Below are 22,817 nucleotides of genomic sequence, written 5' to 3'. Positions count from 1 at the left end.
ATTTTTGAATCAAAATACTTCTTGCACCTCTCAATGTACATACAGTTCAACATTTCTTGCCTATTGCCTAAAAGAAAAATTATTAGACACATATTTAAATTAATATTTCTTGCAGTTACATAAAATAATTCCAGTAGAGTCCAGAGTTCTTATTTCTTCATTTCTCAAAATATTACAAACAAAATAAAATCCTTCAGATATGTTAAATTTAAAAAAACTTTTACATTTCCAAACTCTAACTTCTTGCAACACACAACATCCAGTTCCAGTTCTGTCCCACTACAGCTTACAATACGCATTTATGACAAAGTTGCAAAACATTGCGCCGTCTGCAAGCACTGTCGACTGTCATGTTGTCTATTCAAAGTCTGTTGTGCTGTGTCGTCGCGTGGGCTTGGGTAGGTTTGGGGATGGGGAATGACTTGTCAGGGACATTGTGCTTGCGCGCTCCTTCTTGCTGTATACCGCGCCTTGAGATCACAGCGGCAGCTACTCATGCTTGAACTCATAAAATGCATGAAACGCTATATAAATAATATTTTAGTGTTGAACCACTTCTACGTAATACAGACTTTCAAATAATATTCTTGAAAGAAAAACACCTGACTACATAGGTTTTTTTTCCTTTCCCTGGGAGTTGGGGGGGGGGGGAGGCGCCCCCCTTACCCCCTGGGCACGGGCGCCCTTGATATTGTTAGATTCTATCCTACCAGTCCATGTATTTTTCATCTACTAAGTGATATATAATTTATTAATGTGTAACTCCTAGTTTTTGAGTGAACTAGTAGCATATTTATTTTGGTACAGGATTTGCTTATGCCAAAAATGGAGAACATGAGTTCTGCAATGGAGTGTGAGGAGACTGAGAGAATTCAAGCCTCTATCAGCCCTACATCAGCTGTTCCCTGTGAGGTTCCTCAAGACCTACAAGATTCTTTCAGAAAACTTACAGAAAAATTAGAACACACACTCAGCCTTGTAGAATCATTAAAACTTGCATTGTTTTCTTCACAGGTAAGACACAACTCTCTGTATGCATATCCTATCAAATAAAATGCTTTTTTAGGTATTAAAAATAGTTAAACAAAACTAGTTGCTAAATTTCCTTTTCTAACATATAAGTAAAAATTCATGGCCATGGTATATCTTCTTCTTCTTCTTCTTTTATGACCACATAGGATCACTTTAGTCAGTCCGTCGTTCAGGTCTCTTTGAAGGGATTGTTCGGGCTTTGCGGTCCTCCCAGTACTTCTTCAGACGCTCCGATCTTCGTGCCCTTTCCTCAGTTGAAAATGTGCGTGTTGTTGGTTTGTTTTGTGTAAGGGTAAAGCGGAGGTTTGTATTCTTGAGTTTTGTATTCAATTTTATCTTATTTTTGGTGTCTTCTGTTGTAAGGCCTATTTCCTTCAGATCCTCTCTTACTTCTCTGATCCATTTACATCCTGTTGTGGTATTTTTTGAGACGAGATTGTGTTGTACTAGTTGTTTCAGAAGTCTCGAGTCCTGCATCCTCATGATATGTCCAAAGAATCCCAGTCTCCTCTTACGCATAGTATCTGTAATGGGTTCTAGCTCTTTGTACACGACTTTGTTAGGTATTAACCGCCACTGTCCATCTTTCTGATATTTTTTGTTGATACAGGTTCTTCCAATCCTCCTTTCAATTTTCTGAAGTCTGTCAGTCTTTGATTGTTTATTCAGGTAAAAGAGTGTTTCTGCTGCATATGTAGCTTCCGGTTTTATAACTGTGTTGTAGTGTTTTATTTTTGTATTTATTGATAGACATTTCTTTTTGTAGATATCCCATGTTAATTTTTGTGCTTTAGTTAATCTATTTGTTCTTACTTGGATTGAGATTTTTTCATTTAAGTTATGTGTTATTACTTCTCCAAGATATTTAAACTGAGTTACTATTTTGATTTTATTACCATTTATGGTGACTTCTTTTAGCTGTGTTGGTTTTTGGGGCATAATTTCTGTTTTTTCAAATGATATTTTGAGGCCAATTTTATTTGCAATGTTTTGAAGTTCTGATATCTGGGTTTTTGCTTCTTTTATGACCACTGCTAGTAATGCTAAATCGTCAGCAAAACCCAGGCAATTTGTTTTGATTTTTCGGCCAATCTTTATTTTGGGGGGACATTTTCTAAACCATTCCCTCATTACCATTTCTAGAGCACAGTTAAATAATAGTGGTGAGAGCCCATCTCCCTGCCGTAGTCCAGTTTTAATTTCAAATGTCTCTGATGTTTCACCCCTAAACTTCACTTTTGACTTGGTATTGGTGAGAGTCAATTTTATCACGTTTATTAATTTGGGGTGTAGTCCAAGGTGTCTTAAAATTTTAAACAGAGATTCTCTATGGATGCAATCATAAGCTTTCTTGAAATCTACAAATGTTATCACCATATCTCTGTTTCTTCTCCTGTTATAGTCCATTATCAACTTAAGACTCATGATCTGATCAGGACAGCTCCTCCAGGGTCTGAAACCTCCTTGATATTCTCCTAGTTCTTTCTCAAGTTGTAAACTTATCCTATTAAGGATGATTATTGAAAATATTTTGTATGTTATATCTAGGAGAGAGATTCCCCTGTAGTTATTAGGGTCGGTTTTGTCCCCTTTTTTGTGCAGAGGATGAATGAGGGCTGTTGTCCAGTGTTCTGGTAGTTCTTCTTTAATCCAGATAGAGACAAGTTGTTGATGGAGGGCAACTTTTGCTGAGTTTCCTGCATATTTCCAGATTTCTGCAAAGGTCTGATCTTCTCCTGGCGCTTTGTAGTTTTTTAATTTATTCAGAGCCTGGTAGACTTCCTTTATTGTGGGGGGATTGATGTTTTCTGGTGATGTTTTTATCGGGGTGTTGGTGTCCAAATGAAGGAGTTCTGTAGGTTCCTCACAATTTAAAAGCTTGTTGAAATGTTTAGCCAGAATTTCTGCATTGTCTTTATTGTTATGGGCCAGCTTACCATCTTCATCCTTCATCAGTAGGGTCGGGGGTTCATATTTTTGGAGCTGCTTTCTGAAGGTTTTGTAGTAGTCCCTTGATTTAGTTTTACTGAACTGTTCTTCAATTAACTGCAGGGTGTCCTTATGATGTTGTCTTTTTATTCTTCTTAAGACTTGGGTAGTTTCTTTTCTCTGTTTTACTAGCTTTTGATAGGATATTTCTGTCTTTTGGGACTGATGTAATAGCCATGCCTGATGTCTTTTCTCCACTGTTTCATCACATTCACTGTTCCACCATTGGTGTTTTTTACGTGGTTTAATTGGAGCTAGGTCTTCTGCAATTTGTTTAAGGTTGTGTACTAAGTCTTCAAGTTTGTCTGTGATTTTTATTTTTTCAGTTGCTTTCTGGTAATTTTTGTTGTTGATTAGCTGGGTAGGATCTATTTTTCTTTTAGTTTTAAGGGCTTGCTTTTGTTGTCTCCTCTGGGGAGTGAGTTTAATTTTAATTTTAACTACGTAGTGATCTGAACCTGTGTCTATTCCTCGGAGGACTTTGACGTTATAGATCTCTTTGTGGTGGTATTTGTCCATGCAGACGTGGTCCAGTTGCCATTCTCCTTTAGTGTAGTCAGGGTGTTTCCAAGTTTTGAGTTTTTGAGGTTTCCTCTTAAAACATGTAGATTTTGAGATTAAATTATGGTTTCTACACAGGTCAACTAGTCTCTCTCCATTTTTATTTGTTTTCTTGTGTGCTGGCCATTTTCCGATGATGTCACGGTATTTTCTTTCTCTGCCTAGTTGAGCGTTGAAGTCGCCTATTAATAATTTTATATGGTGTTTGGGGATGTTATCTATGGTCTGGTCCAATAGGTCCCAAAATTCTCCTGTTTCCTCCTGGTCTTTTGAGGAGTTGTTTTTATCATTAGTGGGAGCATGGGCATTTATTATAGTATAGATTTTATTAGATGCCTTTAAGGTGAGCGTTGAGAGTCGTGGAGACTGTGATCTGAATTCTTGAACTGAGTTTATTATTTTAAGGCTGACCAAAAATCCTGTTCCAAATTGTGGGACATTCTTCATCACTCTCTTCCCGGGTATACCTTTATAAAGTCTGTACCCTTGAGATTCCAAGGCATCCTGGTCAGTGTTTCTAATTTCCTGTAATCCCATGATAAGAATTTTGTGTTGGTCCATTATGTCGGTGATCACTTTTAGTTTACCGGTTTGCATGAGTGAGTTTATGTTGTGTGTAGAGAAGTATGTTATCTGCTTTGGTATGATTCTTGATTTTGTCTCATTCGTGTATGTAGTACTGGGGTATTTCCGTGCCTCCGACTTCACGGTATCTTTCAGGTGGCAGCCCACCGTATCCGAATGCTGCCTTCTCTGAACTCTTGGTTCAGCCGGTGGAGTATTCCTTAAAAGACCTTCCATGGTTGACTGTCAAGGTGTCACCTGTGTGGGACTAGGTCCCGAATTACAACTCTGGATGTGATCCAGTGAGGTATATGGTATATGGTATATCTATTGTAAAGCTCTAAATTAAGTATACCTATACAAAATATCCTAACACCTGAATATTAATTTCTGAAGCATTTGTTACATATCAGATCAGTGAATTTGTTACATGATACTTCTCAGAATTTTTCTTCAAATGAATGGAGGTTATATAGACATCCCAAGAATCAATTTGGTCTAAAAACACATCCGTTGATGGATAATGTAAAGGGCAATAGGTGGATATAGTAGTAATAATAATAATAATAATAATAATAATAATAATAATAATAATAATAATAATAATAATAATAATAATAATAATAATAATAATGGAATTAGAAAACATACAGTTGCAATACAGTCACAGTATATAAATTACAGTATAAAAATGTCATTAAACAGAGCACTACATACCAAAATGGCTATTTGTCTATTGAATAGTAACTGTGAAACTCAACATAACTACCAATGTTCCTTACATATTAGGAAGGTAATGACTTTCACATCTGCTGCTTGACAAGTGTGAAGGATTTAAAAGTGAAAGTAACAACTAAATGACCATGTAATAAACTTGAATAAAACAACTTTGATTGCCTCTTGTCAGAGCTATTGTAAATAACAAAGTAAAGAAGTCTTTAAGTCAAGGAATGTCTATCGATATGAGACAACAATAGTATTACTTCTTGTTCAAATTCAGATAGTGTGTAAAAACTGTTTGATTTAGCCATTTTTTAAGATAGGCTGTGAGGTTAACTAAGGGAAAGTGGCACAGTGAAAAATTAAGTCCCATTATATCTATAATTTTCTTGTCTTTTCCAATCTAATGTATGGTAAAGCTAAATAACCCTTTTTCCATGTATCATACGTATACACTTCTACGAGATGTCGGATGGATTTTCTTTAATACCAAGTATGCAATGAAATGTGTATAACTAGCTGTGGTACCCAGCATTGTCTGGATAGTTTTTGAAAGTTTACCTTTATGATTTGTATTACCTGTTAATCAGGAGTAAAGTGAATTTTATAGAATTCCTTATTGAGATGTTGATTGATATTTTACCATCTATTATGTAGTTTGAGTTATTTAGATGCCTTTGATTTAAAGTTTGATTATTTAATGTTTGAGTAAAACTTTGTCCTTGTGGAAGCTCAAATTGTCTGAGAAGTATTTGATCCTTTCAAAAAAAAAAAAAAAAAAAAAAAGTGATACCGGTAACTGTATGTTGTATTCACTAGTCATGCTATAGATATGATGTTTCACGATTCCAACTGTCATTGAGATTGCTACCAATCAGCCTTGCAACCCCAAAAGCATTGGATTCAACACTAATCTTGGTCATTTTAGACTATTTACTTTTAACCCCATCTCAGCCCCCATCCCAATGGAGGCTGGAGCCGATGACCTTCAATGTTAGGCCCCTTAAAACAAGCATCATCAGAATCATCACCAATGGAGGCTGAACGTGTACTTACAGTATCCAGATCGATCGTCACAATACATTTCAGTGACAGATAAACAATGGATTGGATATTATTTTCTATTATTTTTACAGGTCATCCCCTTCCATTCCCCAGAGGTAGCGGTGGTTGGGATGTTTCATTTTCGTAGTGTTTTTTTTTTTTTTCTTCTTCAGATAAGTCATATGTGCACCAAGTTTCATTGAGAGCTATTCTGGAACAAACCCACATACATCCATGATGTGTTATTTTTACATTAATTTTCACCCTCTCAACCTCCATTGTGACTGCGGCTGTAGTAGAACTTAATTGGCATCTCAGCAACCCTGAAAACTAATGGATTTGACATTTAGTTTTCAGTTATATTTATATTTCACCCCTCCTCTAGAGGTCCTAGGGGTGTCTTGTTCCCTCAGTATTTTTTTCCAGATAGTAGGTAATATTGGTACAAAGTTTAGCTAACAGCTATGCTGGAACATACACGCACACATCCATAATCTTGTTCACTTTCGGCGTTTTATTTTGATTACCTATTCTCATCCCCCCTGCCAACTGGGACTCAACTTGGACTTAAACGATATCTGGAGTGTCACTGTTCATCTCAGCGACCCCGAAAACTATGGATTCAACACTATTTTCAATTATTGTTAATGCTCACCCCCTCTAGGGTTGCAAGGGTTGTCTTACCCCCTCGTGGTTTATCTAAGTCATAAGTGTACAAAGTTTGCTTTAAATCACTCCAGTAGTCCTGAAAACTATGGATTCAACACTAATATTGGTCATTTTAAGTTATATTTATATTTCAATTCCCCCCAAGAGTTCTAGGGATGTCTTTCCCCCACGGTATTTTTTACAGATAGTAAGCAATATTTGTACCAAATTTAGTGGACAGCTATGTTGGAACATGCACACATACATCCCTAATATGTCATTTTGGTCATTTGATTTATTCACCTTCTCATCCCCTTTGTCAAAGGAGGATGAACTTGAATTTTAAAAATCATGTGTTACTGTTCATCTCGACGACCCTGGACACTATGGATTCGACACTGTTCAATTATTTTTATATCTCGCCCCCCATTCCTAAGGGTGCTAGAGGTGTCTTACCCCACAGTGCTTCCCTCCAGATAGTAAGTCATAAGTGTACAAAGTTTGGTTGAAATTGCTCCAGAGGTTTAGGAGGAGATGTCATTTACATACGCACACATACATCTATTTTAATACATAGACCCGTTACAGTACCGAACCCTAGCGAAACTCTCAGGTGCTCTTAAATGATGGGCAGTGGTAGGTTTGTAAAGCTTGGCCATTAAGTTTTGTTACTTTGTAGGCAGAAGATATTGACTCATTGGCGTGTACGGTGAGATGCAACAGAAATTTTGTTGGAGTTCTTTCCAAGAGAGCTCCTATTTCATCAAGCTTTTCCTCTGTTAAAACAGATTTGTCTCCTGTGTGTTTTCTTGTTAAGAATGGCTGTGTGTTTTCTTGTTAAGGATGGACCCAGTTGTGTGGAACTACTTCACTAAATTACTTATTGTATTTTTAAGGGGAAGAGCCTCCATGGCTCAGGCAGCAGTGCACTGGGCTCTCGCTGCTGGGTTCTGTGGTTCAAATCCTGATCACTCCATGCGAGATTCATGCTGGACAAAGCAGAGGCGGGACACGTTCTTCTCTGGGTTCTCCAGTTTTCCCTGTCATATTTCATTCCAGCAACCCTCTCCAATATCATTTCATTTCAAGTCATTCATTAATCATTGCCCCAGAGGAGTGCGACAGGCTTCGGCAGCCGTAACCATTCCTATCCTCGCAGCTAGATGGGGGTTTCATTCCATTCCTGACCTGGTCGAATGATGGAAAACAGGCTGTGGATTTTAATTTTCATTTCTAAGGGGAGAGGTGATGGCAGGAAATTTGCAAATTAATCAAAAGGGCTTTCTAACAGAATAATGCTTTGCATAGCACAACACAATGAATACATGCTGTTCTACTGTATAAGTCTCTCACTAAACACTTGCAGACTCTTGTACTGTATTCATACAGAAATGACGCTATTTCAAAGCTAACACATTGAATACACTATCAATACCACAGATGTTAAACTATTGCTTAATCATTACTGCATTAAATCATATTAGCCCGACATGGAACAAAATATCTCTCGGCAAATGAGTTACCCAGCCATGCAATCTCCTTTCTGTGTAGATCTCCGGTCACTCGCCCAGAGCTAAAAGAGAGAATAGCATGGTGAAAGAATTCTAATTCTGTGTTGAAAAAATCTAATGATGAAGGAAAGAGCAAATACAATTGTAATGAAAATATATGCCAATATTTACATGTTTTATGCACCACTTAACCTCTTAAGCAAGACACATTTATTAATATTGTTTACAATAACAGGCAATGAGTTGCCTAGTTGCATGGCCTGCTATTAAGAAAGGTACTTCATAAAACATGACTGTACGTTCCCATCCTTCTATACACAGCCACGATCACGAACCTCCTAGCAAGAAAGGTACTTTATAAAACATGGTGGCGTGTTCCCATCCTCCTATATACAGCATTACTTACCGGACTATCATGATACAGAGGTAGTTGCTGTCACCTAGTGACAATCTGTCTCATTAATTTTGATCCAGTCTTCGTGTGGCTTGGTAATTAAATGAATTATATCAAATTACTAATCAGAAATACCTGTTGGCTTTCTTTTAAACCACTTTCTAAACCATCTCTGGAGTAATAAGAACAAATTGTGAATGTTTCAGTAAATTGGTCCAGCAGTTGAGAGAGAGAGAGAGAGAGAGAGAGAGAGAGAGAGAGATTGAGAGAGAGAGAGAGAGATTGAGAGATTGATTGTTGTTTCACTTATATATATAGATGATGGGAGACTCATAATTTCTCTTGAATCATAGGCCTGCAAGACTTCCTATAGGCCTTCCTTTTTAAAATATTATTGACTTCCCATCAAGATATGCTGAGGATGCCACATTACTTGCTTCCTCAGAGGAGAAAATGTTACATTTATTGAAGTGGGACTAAAAATAAATAAGGATAAGGCCAAAATAAAGATGCAGACAAAACTCCAGTAAAACTAAAAGACAAGTTAAAAGCTGTTGATCAAAATATATCTACTGATCATTCATAACGAACAGGGCTGGAAAGTACTGAAGAAATCAAAAGAAGAGCTGGGATAGCTAAAACCTTGATGGCACAACTGGCAGATCTGGAAAGCCATACCAGATACCAAAATTTGTTTGGTTAAGACCCTATTCTCCATATTCCTGTGTTCATTGGAATGCTGTACCCGAATAAAGAGAGATCTGAAGCGCACTGATGTCTTCAAAATGTACTGCTGGGAGCAGACTCTAGGAGTCCCATGGACTGATGTGAGAACCAATCCAGTCAATAAATGAGCTAAGAATGCAACTACACTAAAGTAAAATAGTACAACAGCACATTACAAATACTTTGAGCATATTATAAGGGAAGATTGCCTAAAGAAAAGTACAAAAGGATAGTTAAAGCCAAAGAAGGCAGGGTAGAGCTTCAAAAAGATCCATGGATCAGATTAGACAACCTCATATATGCCTCCACTTCAGTAATGCACGAGGATGACAGATAACTGGACTTTATGGTGAGAAATAAGACTCCACTGGAAGGTAGTCCACAAGATCACGATACTCAGTCCCCTGACTTTGGGGAGGGAAAGAATGTTCTTAATATACTTTCACAAGATATCTCGTTCTCATAACACAAAAGGCAGGGGATGACCAGATGAGGCAAGTGTCTAGAAATGGATGCGAAGGAACAGATGTTCCATTGATGAATGGAGAGTTAGGCTGAGTATTTCCAATCCTGCTACTCAGGTGAAGGAAGAAAGGGCAGGTGGGTGGGTGGGTGGGTGAAGTAAAGATACCATACTTGAAAGTTTACCACTGTGTAGCATAGACTAGGAAAGTTCTTGGCATTCTCAGCTCAGTATGCCTAAAACTAAATGTTAGTGTATGTCATTCCAGTACAAGAATTTTGAAATAAACATTTTAGCACAAAATGCACATCACATTTCTGCAAACTGTGCAAAGTTAATTTTTTTTAAAATGTTATTCATTTGGAAGCTTAAAAGAATGAATACTAAAAAGTAAATGTGCGTCATAATCCCAATGTGGTATATCTATTTTCATGGGCACCCTGAATACATATGAATTGCTAACTAGGTGGCCAAGGCACATGCTAGTTATGAAACCCGACATTGATATTAGGAGTTCCTTCACACTCTTCTGACAGCTAGGTTTTTGCTCTAATATACATATAAATAAACACTGTACGATTTAAAATGTGATATTTAACCAATGTGTCTGAATGTTTGAAATTAAACCAAGTTGCATTTCTTAGGTAATAACATAACCTGAATAAACAAAATGTTTAAGTTACATAGGAAGGGGGATGTTGTTTAACATTACATGTAACAAAGTTCTCTTAGCAGTAGTTTTATATTCATGTTTCCTTTGCCTGTCACCTAGGACAATATTGAAGATTATTTTCTCCCTTACAAGATGTCTCACATTTGCATTCCCTCAGCTGTTATAGTGTTGCAATTTACAACGCATGATTCAAAAGTTAGAAAATAACTTGTTCTATTAAAAAAAAAGTGCGAGTATGGTTATCCCAGTAAACACAAACTCTCGAAGTACTGCAAGTTCCATCAGGGTGCCCGCCAGCAACCTAAATCTGTTTTCTCTGTAGTTTCCTATGATATTCCCATTTTTCTGCATTAAGTTTAGTGGGACATGGTATATAAGTGACACAATGAGTGTTTATCATACTCTGGAATCATCTTGAAGCATATTTTGCACGAACACTTATATTTAGTTCAAGTTCTTTAAGCCATTATATCATAAGTCAAACAAGCTACATCTTATCACAAAGTGTCAATTTGTGAAGTAGGTTATCAGTAATCCCATTGTAAACACACTATAAGAAGCACTTCAACCAATGAAAATGAACTACATTGCTCCTAATAAATCATCAATCACTCTTCAAACTAATACCAGTGTTCGTCAGGAATGTTAGACACCCTGGGAAAATCTTTACACATCGCATAAGTCGACATCGACATCGCTATTATTGGGCATCTCCTATCTCCTAAACTCCTATTTTTGCTCAGCTGGGTGGCTCTTCATCTTTAATTACAGCTCCTGCCAACCTCAAAGAGCAAATTGGCTGACTCTGCATTGGCAGTTGGCCTCCCCATCTAGGCTCCTTTCCTTCCTCTCACAATGATCACCACCACCACCACCACCACCCTCACCACAACCACAACCTCCAGTCGCATCCCTCTTCCTGCTTCTCTCACCACGACTACATCTGCTCATCCTTTTCCGATCATGTCCTCCTTTTTACTTATGTCACCGGACCGCCCGACTCAACTGCAATGTCTGCTACTCCAAGACGCATCAGCTAACCCACAAGTTCAGGTCGCCGCCGCACAACTACCAGCATTACCTCCGTCTTCTCCAGAAATATATAGCTGCGTCATTCGAGGTGTCGACCCTTCCATCTCTGTGTCAACCATACTATGAGAACTCCACGCTGCACGCATTCCGGCACACAGAGCTTTTAGAATCAAGAATCTCACTGGACCTACATTCTTGGTCCGGCTATAACTACCTACGGAAGCAGACGTCCGCCATCTTCTTCTCAACGGAGTCTACATCTTCAGTCATCACCATAAAGTTGAACCCTCCCGCTCCCCTCCTCGAACATCTCCTGGACCCATACGACGTCGCACCCAGCCAGTCCCTCCTCCCCAATACCAATATTCTGCTCGCCCATCTTCTCTCTCCATTTGTTCCTTCTTGCAAGCTGCCCTTCTCAGACTCTTCACCACTTCGTTAAGCCAAATTGCCGCCACACTGCTCTCTAATCAACTACACCCTGGCACTCTTGTATAACCCCACTCATTTTCTACGCATCCTCTCTCACAAATCCCTTATCATTCCTCCCATCGTTGCCACCTCACAATTTATTCACTTCGTCCTTTCGCCATATTCTTCCCATCACACCACCTTTCTCCACACAACTCTGGCCCGAGAGATGGCGTCACCGTTTAAGGGGCCCGCCCCGCCTTCGGGCGGGGAATGAAACACTCTGTCGTCATCATCATCATCATCATCATCATCATCATCATCATCACGAATGTTATTCTTGAAATTGGCATGAGTGAGCATGCCAGTTTCTAAACACTCTTCTAATAGAAACATAAGGTTAGTGTTCAGAAACTATTGAATAAGATCCCAGTTCCTGTAGCAAATGGAAGTGTCGTTCAAATACGTATGCTGGTCGATTATAGGTCATTCCACGTTAAGAAAATAGTATTCCTCTTATGACAACAAGGTTGCCACTTCAGAGAGTTCTGCTAAACAGCATCACAAGAAAACGATGGCACATATATTAGTGAAACTCACAGTATTTCGTTTCAAGATGAAAACTGAAGAAACTAAGCTGAAAATTACTTTATGAAATTAAGGATACAGAGGTTTCAGAGGAGGCTTATTTAGGTTTTTACAGCAACAATGGTAAACTAACGCACATACAAAACGTCAGTATTGAAATTCAAGGAAAATTGGGTGAGAAAAAAAAAAGATAATTTTTATAGGGTCAGGAGGAGGGGGAGGGGATGCAGTGAAATGCATTTAATAAATTTTCCCCGACAACACCGGGTACTACTGTAAATTATCCTTGATATCTATACTACTGTGCCGTCGTACCACCTCATGAAAAGAACGGTAAAAATTAAATGCGCTTTGGAAAAAAGTGGTAAAATTAAAATGTGCTTCTGAAACAACAGTTAAATAACAAAACCAAGCATAGATAAAAATCATAGCATATTTCTGTATTCGGTACAAGTCATGTCATGATGTATCACTGCACGCCACAGCATCAAAATCTTCAGTAACAACTGCTGTACAGTAAGAGAATATTACAACACACACACAAATAGTTGACTTCTCTTCAACAGAAAGAAGCGGCAGTGATTCCACAGTGTAACGGATTGTGTTACATGTGCCAGAGCAAGTCAGAAGGAAAATGATGGAAGGCAACAGTGGTGCTTGTTCCCAGCATTGTGCTTCCTCCTTGTGAATGTATTTGTGAAACAGTCTGTTAAGTAGTTATTAAAATAAGTTGCAGGGGAAAAAAAAGCCTTATCCCTTCTCTCTCTCTTTCATAACATAATATAAAGTACATATAATATTCCTTATCGTAAGTAAGAAACTTCATATTTGATCCATGTTGACACAGTATTCAGGAGAATAGGAGAGAAATTATCCATCTATCAATACAAAATTAAATGGAATAATTAAAAATTACAATTTAATATGTATGGGACTGGTTTTGACCCTTACGTAGGGTCATCTTCAGCCATGTAATTTAAAATCTAAAGGTAAGGTAAGGGTGTATTCTGCCCGAAGACAGGTCCGAACCTCCGCAGAGGTATGCCTGAGCCGGAGTTTACGTACGGTAGGGTGGCCAGTTCCTTTCCGCTCCTCCATTCCCTTACCCCCCACCAACAGCGCCTGGCAACCCATCCAAATCTTGACCACGCCCAATGTTGCTTAACTTCGGAGATCTCACGGGATCCGGTGTTTCAACACGGCTATGGCCGTTAAAATCTAAAAGCATACAAAATATGTAAAAACTATGAAAAACATATTTAAAAAGAAACATGAAAACACATTAAAATACTACATACACAGAACTTAAAAACACTTTAAATTGTCAAATTTCATTTATGTTGAGTTATTTGAAGCCCCACATGAATGTTTGTTATAAAAGCACCTTTCTGATCACATGTGATTCGTAGCACTCAAGCGGGGTTCAGTGTGGTTTTCCAGTACCCGTGAGTCGTACCCATGTGAGCAACACCACGGGTCTGGGCGTTGCCTGTGAATTGTGCCACTACATGAGCGACACTGTGGGTCTGCATTGCCATGTACGTCTAACTTGATGTGGAGGATCCATGATTGTTGTCCTCCTGCATAACTGCAGTTATCAAACAGCTCGCCAACATAATTGACATGTAGGAGGACAACAGCGTCCTTAGTAATCTGATTCTATTAAACATGGTCAAGAAGATACTTTTGAACCTATCAAACCTGATTCCATCACCTTTCATTTTAATGAGGAACCCTGGATACATGTTATAGACACATATCGGATATATTGTTTATAATCCAAAGCATCATTCATTTTATCAATATCAATTCGAGAAGACAATCATGGTAGAGCTGAACACTGGATCATCCACATCAAGTTGGATGTACATGCGGTGATTAAATATGATAAGGCAGGTGCTTTTATGAAAACCATTCATGTGGGACTTTCTAAGAAGTTAACATAAACAAAATTTGACAAAGCTTTTATCGGCTGACATAGTTTTTTTTTTTGCAATTGGCTTTACGTCGCACCGACACAGATAGGTCTTATGGTGATGAAGGGATAGGAAAGGCCTAGGATTAGGAAGGAAGCAGCTGTGGCCTTAATTAAGGTACAGCCCCAGCATTTGCCTGGTGTGAAAATGGGAAACCATGGAAAACCACTTCAGGGCTGCTGACAGTGGGGTTTGAACCTGCTATCTCCCAGATGCAAGCTCACAGCCGCATGCCCCTAACCGCGCGGCCAACTCGCCTGGTGTATAGTGGTTTAAAGTGTTTTTAAGTTTTGTGCGTGTAGTATTTTAACATGTTTTCATGTTTTAAGATGCGTTTTTTTTAATAGGTTTTAAATGTTTTGTACACTGTTATTAACTTGCAGATTTTAAATTACATGGCTGAAGATGTCCCTACGCAAAGGTTGAAACCAGTCCTATACATAAAAAATGGTATAATTTTTAGTTACTCCATTAAATTAAATGGAATGTATTGAAATGTGGATAATTCCTCACCTGTTCTCCTAATATTCCTTAATTGCGAGGAATTATGGGTGTCTAAGAAGCAGGAGGGGGGGGGGTCTGTGTTCACTCCTTGTAGGTCCATAAGAGGAGTACCATTTCCTTTCTTAACATGGAATGATCTATAGTGTGCCAAGAAAAAAGTACCACTGACAAAATATTTCTTTGCAGAATATTTTCTGTGATAATTTTGCTTTTCTGGAATTATTCCTCCTCAACAGCAAGGCAAAATCTGCAATAACTACAGGCAGTCCATAATTTAGCACCTCAGTTATGTAAATTGCATGGGTAGCTTTTAAAACACTGGGCAATTTAAAAAGAATGTGAAGAAGATAAAAGTTATTGTCTTTTTAAGTTATATTATTGTAATTTAAGTTTCGATTTAATGAGAACAAGACAATTGCAAATTAATGGTGAAAAATTATCTATGAACATTTCATTTTACTATCAAAGTAAAGATCTGGAATTAAGTTATTGTTAAGAATGAACTGTAAGCTACACCACACTCTAATGAAAGCAATATTAGATACTTTGCATGCCTTGTGTACTGCCAGTTTCGGGTGGTTTGCACAAGTAGTATGTCTCTTTCTCATTCAATCTTTCACTACCACACACACTCAGTCTGTCTTTATCTCTCTCTCTCTCTCTCTCTCTCACAAATTACTACAGTACTCGCTGCTTAAGACTAGTCTTGTCTACATATCAGTCTGTCATTCCGCTCAGGTCCAGTCTTAGGTTGAAAGCTTAATTTGGACATGGCAGGTCATTTCCCTGTTTTTTTCCTGAATTTTCTGCATTTTTATTTTCCTGTTTTCCTCATTACTCCAAAAAATGGATACCCTGTCCATTATGAGTCTACTGGTAACATTAAAAGTGAAAACAGGTTTTCAATATCTTCAATGGTTTTGAGTTATTTGTTGTGAAATCTGTAGCTGATTAACCATGCAACAGAAGGTATTCTAAATGGAATACTAATAATTAATATTAAACTTTTCCTAATTTACTTTGTTTGCTTTTTGCTGTAATATAATATGAACTTCAATCTATGACATTCATTTTATTTTGAATGTAGGAAACTAAAACAGAACTTGATGCAGTAAAGAAGAGCAGGCCTGCATCAAAGAAATCAAACATACAGACACCAAAAGATTCAAAATTCAAGCTTCCATCTAAAAGTGTTCCTTCCTCAAAAGCTCTGACAACAAGAAGTGAAACAGTAGATCCTAAGAGACAAGTATCAGACACTACTGCCAGGGTTCCTACTCCACGTCCAGTTTTAAAGAAAGGTGCAAGAACAGTTGCAAGGTCTGGTTCTGGACCAACTGCCACAAGTACACAAATGCCAAAAAGAAATGTTTAATATATGTATTTATTCCTAATAGTTTAATTTTAAGTAGCCTATATTAACTGGTAATGTATACTTTTGTATTGTAACTGAAATTATTGTTAAAGAATTTAAAGGAATTACATTCAATAAAGAAAACAAAAATTAATTTAACAGCAGATATTGGAGGTCTGAGAGATACCATCATTCCATTTGAAAATGAAAATTTTCAAATTCTGAATGGAATTTTCAATTTAAACTGGAATGATGGTATTGTTCCTTACATTTCTATACTGAATATTCTGTTAAAAGTAAATACTTACATATGTGTGTTTTTATTTTATAATGGTTAATTTTTAGGCAGGTGTAATATTTTACTGTGTAAATGAAATGGTACTGGTATGTACTTCCTACTTAATTTATTTAAAATTTGTTCAAGGTACAGTATGCCTACAGTTATTGGAACCATTTGTTATGGAACATAAAAACGAAAAGAAATTTACCAAAAGCAATATTCATGTTTGACACAATAGCTGACGGAAAAGCAGTCTTTTACACACTTGCTGAACAATGTCATTACACATGCATGGCATAACAGCACATGAACCCTACCCTTTCTTTCTTTTTTTCTTGTCTCATCATTTTATATGAATATGCTTGGTTTTTATTTAGAAAAATATTTCAAAAATATTCAGCATAACACTAACACAATTTCTTAGTTCTCTAGTAATGGCACATAGGCACCAATTTTCAATTGGAGTAGAGTTTAAAATTGCAGTTAATTGTCCTGAATATTCTGCTAAAAGTAAACTTTTTATGTTTTTGAATGAATGAATGAATGAATGAATGAATGAATGAAAACTTACAACCTGTTTTCCGGTCTTTGACCGGGTCAGGGAAATAATGAATGAACCATATACAGGCTAGTGTTACGATGGGGGTCACCACTCCCAAAGTGATTTATTAATGACTGATAAATGCTATGAAGTGATAATGGAGAGAGTTGCTGGAATGAAACATGACAAGGAAAACTGGAGTACCCAGAGAAAAACCTGTCCCACCTCTGCTTTGTCCAGCACAAATCTCACATGCAGTGACCGGGATTTGAACCATGGTATCCAGAGGTGAGAGGCAGACATTTGTGTTTTTATTTCATGGTAATATATCTTTATGTATGTAAAAATATTTTACATTGTATGTGAAATATTTTACCTTTTGACTGCTGACACAATTTGTAAAGGGATTCAGGGTTGATAATCTATAGTCTTGCTATGGGGAAACACATGATCATAAATCTTCCAGATTTCATGGTTTCTTGATGTTTAATTAAATTGTTAGGTACAAATTGTGCCTATGGCAGTAGTTGAGTGGTTATGTGTCAGATACTTGTAACTTAAATCACTTACCTGAACCTGGTCTAGGATGGTAGATTTTTGAAGATGATAAAATCCTCAGCACAACCAATGTGAATGCCTTCAGTACTAATAAATGATTCAGTGTGGTATGTGAAGCATGGACATGCATGAATTGCATGGTACTTATTGATATTCGCCGTTACTTAGGTAATGGTGGCTTTTAGGGCATCAGTTGTATTGTTTCCCATTAAACATCACCCCACATGTAATAATGTAGAGAATTTAAATCTGGATAGTTTGGAGGCTTCATGTGATGTGGTCTTGCAGATTGTCCACCACCCTATTTTATGTTGTCATGCTTTTGTGCTCTAGTTCAATCCTAATGGGACCGGGCGCATAGAGGCTCGCGGCTGTGAGCTTGCATCCGGGAGATAGTAGGTTCGAATCCCACTATCGGCAGCCCTGAAAATGGTTTTCCGTGGTTTCCCATTTTCACACCAGGCAAATGCTGGGGCTGTACCTTAAGGCCACGGCCGCTTCCTTCCAACTCCTAAGCCTTTCCTATCCCATCATCGCCAAAAGACCTATCTGTGTTGGTGCGACGTAAAGACCCTAGCAAAAAAAAAAGTCCTAATGGAACTCGTATGGCCTTTCACTGTGTATGCTGTCTATGAGGGGCTTTTTAGCTGTCCCAAGCATCTCATTGTAGCAAACATAATTTGCTTGAGAGCCATGTCAAAAGAAGTAGGGACATGTTTGTCCTTTACTATTCACCATCCCTACAACCATCATAGTTGCAGGAAACTTAGTGCATAACATAGGGTGCATTGAAAAGATCTGCACATCATTTCTCCCATTCAGTTTTTAAATGTAGTAGGTTTCTTCATGGAAAGGCAAAAAGTCATGCCAGATTCTTCTGTGTGTTTCAACTTGGTCATAACTGGTTTGCTCAGAACAGCCGTTGTTGCATATGCTCAGGTATCGGCTGCCCGCTCCTTTATAATTTACAACAGAGTCAAATGTCTTTGTGCATCACACTGCGGATTGTGCCCTTGAAAACCTAGATCTCTTAAATTGGGTCTCGTAGACATTCTGGGATTCTCGCTGATAATGTTCTGAATCTGCTGTATGAACTGTAGTGTCACTGTGAGAATGATATGAAAGCATTTCAAACATTACTACGAGAGACACACCACCATCAGAGGCTGCCAACTCCTTCCAAACTTCGTGTACAAACAATATGGCGACATTCAAAATCTCTGCAATCTCAACATGTCTGTACTTTGCATGTATAGCAACAATCACAATTGCCTTGTCTCTTGATATCTGATAGTCTGAGACTGATTCTCTTAGAAGACAAAAATGCAACAATTAGCAATAAACGGCAGGTGCTAGACTAAATATCCTCCAATGCCTTACAGACCCTATAAAAGAACCTGGTGAAGAAATCTGCTTAATTCTCTCAGCATTTTAACTACAGTAGCGATGGACAATAAAATACCAATTTCGGCCACTTGGGCCATGATCAGCTGTAAATAATTTTAAAAATTGGCACAACTGAAAACATAAACAATGAAATGGACAGACATATAAAAAAGTTACACATTAAACTCAATCTGATAGAAAACTGGTGGCACTTCTGTCCATGTGTCACAAATATTGCCCGATGAATTTAAACCTTATGCCAAGATATCAAGAAAAGAGAACACATCAAATCAATCTCAGACGGAAGGCTTGGCGCCACTTGTGTCAATAAATCATTAAATGCTGTGCCCTGGTTTTGACGAGTTATTGTGTGGGGTCCATTCCTGATTTATTTGATCTTTACAAATAACTTATGTACACTTGTGAGTGATTGAGGGGGACATCAATAGTTATCGAAGAAATAGTGGCCCAGAAGGTGTTCTGTTAATAGGGATCACATTGATGTCTGTAATAAAGGAGAAAAAAAAAAAAAAGGAAATTTAAAGAATCTAAACTTTTGTGTGTGTGTGTGTGTGTGTGTGTGTGTGTGTGTGTGTGTGTGTGTGTGTGTGTGAGAGAGAGAGACTCTCTCTCTCTCTCTCTCTCTTTCACACACACACAAAAGCAAAGATGTAACCAGAACTTACCCCCTCTGTCCTTCAAACCTCCACACAGTTCCAAGGGAGTCTGATGCCAGTGACAAAGTGCAGTACAGTAAACTCAGGTTATGGCAGAGGTTGGTGGTGGGGTGTCAGGTTGTGGGAAAGTCAAGAAGGGGAGTAGGGGTAATGGAGGACTGGTGGTGATGTTGCAGCTTCTATTGTTGTTGGATTCACATTCTTTACGAACTGAAATGAAGTCTAACCCTTTATTGCATGAATTATTTTTCGTTCTCGTATGGTGAAGAAAATTTCAAGCTTCAATGTTCAACTTACATTCAGTGTTTTAGATTTACCAGAAATTCGTAACTGGGGCTAATAGCTTAACACTCGTATGTGATGTGGATTGCCATAATGGGGTATATATACGATTTTTCACGATTTCACGCTAAGCTTTTAACATTCAAAGACCGAACATTACTGCCTACTGGCCATGGGTACGTATTGCAGGGCGCAAGTATACTTGCACGACCGTAGGTCGGTAATGTCTTTGAGGTTGAGCCAGAGGTACTCCTGAAGCCTGTGGTAATGTGATGGGGAGGGACCACGTAAAATAAACGGTGGTTGGTACGCGTGGATGCTGACGGGGTGGAAGGAGTACCTTTGGTTGTAGGGCTGTTATGTCTTATGTTATGTAAAAAAAAAAACTGGTATATGTCTTTAAATGACTGTACTGCCAGAAAAATACCTCTGTCCACAATCTGTATCCATTTATACAGGTGAAAAGTTGTATGTTGCCTGAGGGCAACAGTTTGCGGTAAAGGGCTAATAAAATATTTGGCTTTTCGGATACTTCATTGAGGTTGCAGTTGGGATCAAAGTACTGATCCTGATGAATGTAGCAGTTTTCAAAGATATTGAGCAAAATGATAGCATTACGATGGAAGTTCATATCTCATTACATGATGATGATGATGATGATGTGCAAAGATAGTCATAAATTGAGCATTGCCAATAGTCATACAATAAATAAAAGAAATAAAAGGCCCAGTCTCTTGTGGACACACATTCACGGAATGGAGAAGGCCCATTATTGGCTAATCACATACTCGGCACAACATCCAGCTCAGTCTACCTGTAGGCCTACGACACGCTGCTCTCTGCACAATGCAGCCACCCATTCAGTCACACTTTCATCTAATCTGATTGCGCTCATTTTTGCCAGTAGTCTCCCATGATCTACCCTATCAAAAGTATTAGGTCAATTGCAATACAGTCCATTTGACCTCCTGTTTAAAATATCAGCTATACCTTGCTGGAATCCTACACGTTAATCTTCAGTGTAATAACTTCTCTAAAACCCTAACTGCCCTCTCTCAAACCATTTAGTAATTTTGCAAACATGTATAATATAATCAGAAAGAATGCTTGCCCACAGCTTACACGCAACAAGTCAAGCTGACTGGCTTGTAATTATCGTCTTTATATCGCCCTTTCCTTTATACAGAGGGGCTACTATAGCAAGTCTTCATTTGGTATAGGTCCTGAAGAACAATTACTTATATAATGCTAAACATCTTATTTATAACAAGTTTTGATTGCAATGTGAACATCATTGGGCATGTGTTTGGTGATTTCAGCATAAGTAAACTGGCCAGTGGCAGAAGCAGAGAATGTGTTGGGACCAAAAAGCGTGAGTAGATTTGGACTAGATTCTTATAGTCAAAGTGAGAGGCCACACTTCATCTCGCAGCACACAGAGTAGTGTAACAGTCGGAACAGAAAAGCAAGACTAAGACAAAACCCACTTCTCTAAAACCCTTTCGTGAAGCTGGGTCTTCACTGAAGTGTTTGCTATATAAACAGTATAAATGAACAAGAGGATCGTGTCTGCAGTACTAGCATTTATGTAATCATGCGAAGTATTCTATTTCTGTTAAAGATCAGTATACTGTAACAACTTTTGATGTAGAAAACTTCTATAGCTTCAAATCCATACTTGGCTTGGTGAGCATTACAAAAACATGACATTTTTAAAACCAAAAGTATGCCTACATAACACATTAAAGGACAGTGTTGAATATCTCATTGTAAAGAAAATTATGGTGCTAAGAAAATGATAAACATCTTTCTTCCACAAATGTCATGATGTGGACTATAAATGGCTTCAAAATGATCAAAAACACACTCAAGAGGATGGAATGACTTGTCAGAATTCCAAAAAGTTCCAAATCTCCAATGCTGAGGGCCAAACGGCTTATTGAGAGCGGCTCTTAAGTTACGGCAGGCGAACGACGTGAGAAGAGTTCCACATATGGAAACATTTCCTACCCGTGCTAACTAGACACTTTATTTGGTCAAAATCTATCACCCGGTACATATTCTATGCCAAAACTTACAGCCGTGACACCAACATAACACTGTTTACACTTTCTAGCCTTAAGAATAGGTAATAGTTGTAGTAGATTATAGCATTTTCTAACATATCCATTTTAGCACTTAGCATTTTGTAGAGTTTTATGATGGAAATAATATTCTGAATGGAGAATTGCATGCTAAAATACTGTAACATGTAGGAAAGTGGATAATGAATGCATATGAAATCCATGGATATAATGACTAATACTAATTACTTACACAACTACACAGACACACAATTATTCCACTTAGTGCGCTTTCTCCCCCTCTGTTCTCAGAGGATTGCTGCCCAGTTGTACTTCCCCTTAAAACAATTACCATCACCACCACCACCACTGTTTTCACTGTCCAGTCACACAAGTTATTCTTTCTGACACACACTAAAACAATTACACTACACATACTTCTGCAACTGTCACTCAGGCCCTATGGCAATTTGAGTTTAAACCCACTGTACAACTATAACAGCTGCACACTCACAGTTTACGCATGCATAACACAGTCTCAGAACACTGTACATGATACAAAGTACACACACTCATGGCAGTCTTCGTTCAATGTCCCTCATCTGCCATCAGTAGACAAACAGCACTCTGTCAACACTGTCCACTTGCTGATCCAGTATGCCACAGAAGTACTCCCAGTGCTCCACACCAGCTGTTTCTGGTGAGAACAGAGAGGCCTGAAAGGAGATAATGAAGTAGTGGAAAAGGGGGCTGGCCTTGTGTGCATGGCTTATCCTGACTGGTAGCTGCAAGGGCAAAAGGACGCAGCCCCAAATCGGTGATGCATTTGCAGCCGCAGCA

At 38.2% G+C, this 22,817-nt stretch overlaps 1 protein-coding gene across 1 annotated transcript in view; it reads left to right on the top strand.

Annotated features, from left to right (window-relative positions):
• Positions 1-16,377, top strand: part of LOC136875941 (uncharacterized) — a 74,711-nt gene extending 58,334 nt beyond the window's left edge. The window contains exons 4-5 of the mRNA XM_067149559.2: positions 808-1,014; positions 15,924-16,377. Coding sequence (XP_067005660.2) covers positions 808-1,014; positions 15,924-16,211 — 495 coding nt within the window. The 3' untranslated portion in view covers positions 16,212-16,377. The remainder of the gene's footprint in view (positions 1-807; positions 1,015-15,923) is intronic.
• The last annotated feature ends 6,440 nt before the right edge of the window (positions 16,378-22,817 follow it).

The sequence above is a fragment of the Anabrus simplex genome, chromosome 6 (genome assembly GCF_040414725.1).
Source record: "Anabrus simplex isolate iqAnaSimp1 chromosome 6, ASM4041472v1, whole genome shotgun sequence".
NCBI classification, from domain to species: Eukaryota; Metazoa; Arthropoda; class Insecta; order Orthoptera; family Tettigoniidae; genus Anabrus; species Anabrus simplex.
Note: the sequence above shows the minus strand (reverse complement) of the source record. Positions and strands in the feature narration are given on the sequence as shown.